We start from the raw sequence: 6,931 nt of genomic DNA, 5'->3' as shown, positions 1-6,931 counted from the left end.
TTTATTAAAAAGGCGTCAGACTGAAATTAAAATTATGTAAAAGTAACACACTTAATTAAGATTTTAAGGTAATAATTTAAACATAGAAGTATTCTTTTTATTTTCAAAGTTACCTCTTATTGCAAAACAATTTTTCTAATAATGAAATATAACAATGTTTTTTTGTTTATTTGCTTTATGTTTCGTCTTCTTCTTCTTTCAAGTCTAATAATGACTGAACAGTTTCCAGCGTGTCGATATTTTTTTTAAAGGATGACTATACTTCGTTTAGTTTCAGTAGCGATGTGACCTTCAGTTTGATCGGCGCAAAGTAGAAAAGAACAGCACTAGGCCAAAAAAGAAAGGACACAACTCTCGGCCAAACTCTTTCGGACCTTTCTTTTGGTTCGCGAGGAAAAAAAGGTTGGGAAACACTGTCCTAGAGCATGGGTGGTCAACTTTTCTGTATACGAGATCTACTTTATTTCTTAAAAGTGTGTCGCAAATGACTTGTTATCATAGGCATAGGCTAAGCGGAAAGAAAGAGTGGAAAATGCATACTATGTTTCGGTATAAGGGGCATTCCGTATGGATGTATGGATAGATAGGTAAAATATATGTTCAAAACTATTTTTTATTTTTTAAATCACTCATTAAATGTTCTAGATATAGTCTCAAGAAGAAAATAAATTTCCAGGCCAAAATTTTGATAGCAGCATTCCATACATGCGGTACCTACACTTTTTCAAGATTTCCGGATTTCCACCTCAGGTATTGCGATCAAAATTGGCTTCGCGATCAACCGATCGATCGCGATCGACTTGTTGGTCACCCCAGTCTTAGAGCACAAGTAAAGGAAATAATTCGTAAATCGTAAATTTTGAGTTACATCACAAAAAAAATAATTTTTTAATTGTAATATTGTGATTGTACGTTTGGAGAGCTGTCTAAAAGCATACTCGGAAAAAGTGGGAAAAATCTTATCTTATATTTACAAGTTTGTACGGAACCCTCGGTGCATGAGTCCAATTCGGACTTGATCGGTGTTTTTTACTGTTCGAACGCACAGACTAAGAAGACGATTTTTCGGTGGGGAACCCAAAAATTTTTTAAACAACGAATATCCTTTCTCTGCAGAATTATCGCACAAAGAAATTAATAAAGTGGGGACTAAGAATTCTACTACTATCTACTGAGGTCCCTCTCCTTTCTTCTCTCTAGAAATCTTATATTTGCGTACTTGCGAATTTATCAATTCCTGAATCTGTACATAAACTACTAAGAAACGATTTCAGCTTGTGCAATTCAGCCGTCCGTTCACACGATCATCAACTTGCGTCTTTTTCAAAGCAGATTGTTATGACATTTCTAACCTGACCTTTCCGAACAGTTCACAAAAGTAGGCTCTTTAATTTTTATTATTTACAAAAAAATATAGTCTTATTACACATAGAAACATCCTTAATATCCAGTTTATTGGCCTTCAATAATAAATAATTTAGTTTATGTCCACGTACGGATGCATTTAAATAATTTGGAAAATCTAAATCTAAACTTACAATATTACATATATTAAGTGTCTAAATACTACTAGGTACATAGGTATATGTATTATGTATAGCTGTTGGCTGGTATGTTATCACGGGGACTATCATTGAAGATGTGCAGCTGATGTAGGAGGGAAATTTCGTAACTGGCTTACCTTCGTCATTATTATATAAGAGACATGGGGAACCCATACATATCAATAGTTTAATCGTATTTAGTGATGGCACAGTGAAGTGTATAATAATCACAATGGTAGGTCCTACGCGCATGCGTAAGTGATTAAAATATAAGGGATGAGCAACACGCAAAAATAACCGTGCAATACGATTTTTGGATTAAGTGCAAGTGCTTTTATTGTGAATTTTACACGTTTTAGTACTGCATTCATACTAATCGGAAAATTAAAATNCAGAATGAAGTCGTAATAGTAATTGTAATTACTTACGAAAGTGTAAAGTAAGTTAAAAAAAAAATCACTCAATACAAAAATTTTTACATTTTTTGATTTAAGTTTACAACATTTTTAATGAGAAATAGTAAATATTAGGTTAAAATTCAACGTGGTTTCTGTAATACATCAGAAAGTCAAAATGTTAAATAAGTAAATCAACGTTATCATTATCATCATAAGGTCGTCAGTTGTAAAATTGTTTGGATACGCACGACCACTTTTTCCTTATCCTGAGCTAATTTTCTTAATCTTTGCATTTCCCTAAAACTAAAACATCTCATATCCTTAACTATTTGTGAACAGTAATCAAATCTAGGTCTATCTCTACTCCTATTAACTCCTGTTTCTGCTACTAATATGTCTCTAATTAACCCTTCGTGTCCTATCTCACCTGTTTCTTATTGACTTCCATAGTAACCCTGTTCTCCTAATCTTTGTAATACCTCCTCATTTCTATCCTATTATTATTATTACAACTTCATCTTGTAAAACTGTTACAGTTCTCCTGAAGAAGCCGAGAATTTACCGTGAAAATTTCAGAATGAGAATAAATAAGTAAAATAAAAATTGTCCAGTGAATTTTCATCAATTTCACCGCACACCCTTATACAAATTTAATTTGAAATTCAACAAACTACGGTAGTTACTGACGCAACCTTTTTTATTAAAAGGATATATGTACATAAGTAGAAATTATTTCTAACCCGCCACCCCCACACCGCCCATAAAATTTATTTAAGTTACACTACATAATAATACAGCGGACAACTCTGATGCAACGTCAGTTTTTAATAATCCCACATTACCATCCAAGCCAACGCTAAAAATCTCGATAATAATGGCAACAATCTAAATATTCAATTATGTGGTCAAAATTAAGAAATTATGTATGCTCGTATGATATCAATAACGTAATAGACAAAGCGAAAAGGATAATAGCGTTTTAATTTAAGAAAAACAAGCCGGTTGGAACGTTTAAGAATTTTTATAGATACTTGACATGTTAGAATGTTGTAATTATGGGAAATGATCGATAAAAAGGCGCGATTGTAATTTATTGTACCTATGAAGCGTACGTGGTCACCATATCAAGTAAGCTGAATTAAAAATACCTAAAGTTTTCTACAAACCTCCTTGACTAGCCAAGGATAGTTTTCGAAAGTAACCTTTTTAAGTGTATTTTATTAATATGAATTGTTTGCATAGATTCCTGCGTGTTCTTCATAAAAATACCAGAAAATTATGTCATTAGAAGTTTCCAAATCGTAAACATCTTTACGAATTTCCTTAACTGTTTCGAACTAATTTAAATAGTTTAGTTTTTATTTTAAATTTTTACAACGTCTGCATAACTGATCAAGTACAATTTTATTAAAACCAGGAAGCTTTTTCGGGTGCTTCGTCCTTCATGAGACAGTTTTCGCATTCCGAAACTATTGCATTTGCATATTGAAACTTTTCCGAAACAATATTCCCAATTAAATGGTTACCGTCAAGAATATTTATACAGAGTATAATATATATTGCGACTTTCGTTAATTTTAATGCTTTTTTTGAAATCAATGGAAACATTGGAGTAGTAAAATTTTAACATATTGTCTTACAACCGTTTAATTTTTGATTTTCTTGAATTCTATTATTACTTTCATGTAACTGTCATGTAAATTTTCAGATGTTAATCTCGTGAGACAACAGTTTTTTATAAATTCAGCTTTTCTAAATCAAACGCCTTAACTTCTTCAAACATATTACTATTTCAATGTTTTTTCTTTAAAATATTTTTTAATTTGTACTTTCAATCGCTTTTTTTCCGTACGTCCGAATGAAAAAGGAATCCTTATAGGACGGATCGTGTGTCTGTCTGTCCATCTGTAACAATCAATTTGGTCGCAATCTACTGGACCGATTAAGTTAAAATTTAGTACACATATGAATTTCTGTAACCCAAACACGCCATCATCATAAGGTCGTCAGTCCTAAGACTGGTTGGACAAGCACCTCCACTCTTTCCTGTCCTGAGCTAATCCTCGCATTTCCCTAAAACTAGAACAACCCACATCCTTAACTATTTGCGAACAGTAATCTAACCTAAGTCTGCCTCTACCCCTCCTAACTCCTGTTTCTGCCTCTAATATGTCTCTGACTAGACCTTCATGCCTGAGAAGGTGCCCTACCAACCTATCTCGCCTATTTTTTATTGACTTCCATAGAGTCCTTTGTTCTTCTATTCTTTCTAATACCTATTCACTTCTAACCTTTTCTACCCACGTTATCCGCATCATTCGCCTATAACGCCACATTTCGAAAGCTTCTAACAATTTCCAAACACGTAAATAAATTTTGTACATGTGGGACATTTTTGTAGGGTCAACAGAAAATTTAAAGAAAAAGTTTGCAAACTGTACTGTGTGACATATCAAATGAAAGGGATTGTTGTAAGGGTCTCAAGCTTAACTTCTTTTTATTGAAAACGACTCCACCCTGCGCTATCCTCTGCTTTATATCCCTACTCCTCCTTCCTTCCTCACTTATTCGACTTCCTAGACATCTAAAATCAGCCACTTCTTTTAATCTTTCGTCCCCTATCTTTATATTCGCTCTTCCCCTACTTTTTGTTCCCTTCCATACCAGTATTTTTGTTTTAGTTTTATTAAATTATAAAAAAACGGAACCCTTGAAGGATCACTTGTGTGTCTTTTCGTTTTTTTTTTTATAGTGAGATTCTAATTGATTGCTTTACCCACTCTGGAAGTAATTTAAATGTTAATACAACTATAATAATAAAAGGGAATCAAAGAAAGAATACTTTTAAATTTTTATTTAGATATAATAGTAACTACTGGCGAAACGAATCGAATAATAATATTAATTCAAGAGTATGGAATTATTCGTTTTTTTTTTTCGGATTATTAGTTTCTTATACGAATTATTGTTTTTTAGTTGGTTATAGATCATGAATAAATTAAAAAGTTAAAAGTTAAGTAGGAAAAAATTCGAAGAAAAAGCAAATAATTCGATATATTCGATTTATTAAACAAAAAACGATTCGAAATCCGAACGGAATTGTAACCAAACCGGTACATTTTAATCGTACCTATGTTGAATGTTTTGTCCACACATATCTAGGCAATTAGGACGAAGTCATCTCTAATAATGGTAAATGCACCTTTGTATATGAATTCTGATACCGCAAACGGTTTGCCTCAGAAAGAGAAAGTGTTCGAGACGTTCTTTAACTTAGATGTCCCAATAACCTCTGCACATTTGCATTGATTTTATCAATACACGTTAGAATATACACAAATATACACATACATTATGTAAATACAGTAGGTAAAATTAAAGACAAAATGTAATCCTGTAATTCACTTCAAATGTTTTAATGTAATTAACAATATTATTAAGTATTCAATCTGTTATTCAATGATGAGTATAACGTTACTATTCTATTTGAACAGAAAATATCTAAATTTCTTAAAAGTACAAAAATATGAGATCGCACACCTGAGTATTAGTAGGCTATTGAAAGGATTCTTTATTAGTAGTAGCGGATGGTCCAGCACTTTAGCTTTGACCTACAGATAGTACGGATGTGCTGCTCTTAGAAATTTAAATAAATGACAAACAAAATTCTGTAAATGTTAATCTGTTATTTTTAATAAATGCGGGCTCAAGTTTCNAATAAATCTCCCCTTTACCACCCGTGGAAGGCTTTTCTAATTATTTTTACTTAAAAAGGTAGAGCTTTGGGTATCCTAAGCAGTACTTTTTTTTCTAAATATCTTTACAGTAATACTTTTTAAACATTCGCTGATTACATCAATAGGCTTTAACTAATCATAAAGTGACACTAATAATTACTAAATAAGTACCTATACAGTTTAAATATGAATATTATGTTTATCTATGTGTGTAGTAGAAAAGCTTTCATTGAGAATTACAAATTTTTCCTCGGTTTCAATGACTCGTGCATACTACATTGTCTTAACCTTCTTTAAAACGAAAAAATTAAGAGCTTAAAGTTTGCATAGTTTCTTGCTTTACAATTACAAAGACGACATTAAATTTTATAAAAAAAAAAGTACATCTTTTTTATTTTCAAAATTTTGACCAAACAAATTGACGTCGTGATCTTACTTAAATTATGCTTTATTTAACGTGTTTTTCACATGGTTATTTTTGTGTTTGCCAATTTATGAAAAGCTCAATACTCCGCTTTAAAAGGTAAGTAGCAAGTGTGTACAGAAATTATTTTATTGAAGTAGTCCGACTAAAATTTTATTTACGATGAAATGAAGATTTTTATACTAATCAATACTTAGTCAGAAACTTTCCATCGGCAACATTGTGAAAAAAGGTTTCTATCAAAGTTGAAATTTAAATATTTTTGGTTTAATAAACATTTTTGTGACTTACGAACCCTTTATAAACAACAAATAAAAATAAATGTCAAAACTGAATATCTACATACACCACTTTCATTCCAGAAGTTGTAGCTTACCACCTCAAGTACACTTGAAAAATGCCCCGGTTTTAAATCATCAATTCATATATGTATATAAAATATTAATTAATTACGCCTTTTTATTTTTAAATTAAGACGATCTGAATTCACCGGAACGTTTCTAGTCGACGCATGCTGAGCAATTGTATTGTTCAAATTAAAATATTTGGTAATGCATTAATTTTTTTATACACTATCTTATTAAATTTATTAAGCACTAATATTATCAAGTTTTTTTTTTGAGGAATTTATAAATTCTTATTTAGTTGCCTATTTCACTATTAACAACTCGGACGGACCACCTTAAACTAAGGAAAAATATTTTAGACAATCATACTTTATTGATATGATTATTATATACGCATAAAATGGATACTAAAAAAAAATATATTTTTACCAATGTATAAAACGCTGTAATTACTAATATATAAACTATTATGTGTTTTGTA

At 31.2% G+C, this 6,931-nt stretch overlaps 1 protein-coding gene across 1 annotated transcript in view; it reads left to right on the top strand.

The window, feature by feature from the left end:
- Positions 1-1,740: 1,740 nt before the first annotated feature.
- LOC108735970 (proline-rich extensin-like protein EPR1) overlaps positions 1,741-6,931 on the top strand; it is a 31,448-nt gene continuing 26,257 nt past the window's right edge. Inside the window, exon 1 of the mRNA XM_025980876.1 lies at positions 1,741-1,779. Within this exon, the coding sequence (XP_025836661.1) occupies positions 1,777-1,779 (3 nt within the window). The 5' untranslated portion in view covers positions 1,741-1,776. The remainder of the gene's footprint in view (positions 1,780-6,931) is intronic.

The sequence above is a fragment of the Agrilus planipennis genome, unplaced genomic scaffold (genome assembly GCF_000699045.2).
Source record: "Agrilus planipennis isolate EAB-ADULT unplaced genomic scaffold, Apla_2.0 scaffold4, whole genome shotgun sequence".
NCBI lineage: Eukaryota > Metazoa > Arthropoda > Insecta > Coleoptera > Buprestidae > Agrilus > Agrilus planipennis.
This window is presented reverse-complemented; position numbering and strand designations above follow the sequence as displayed.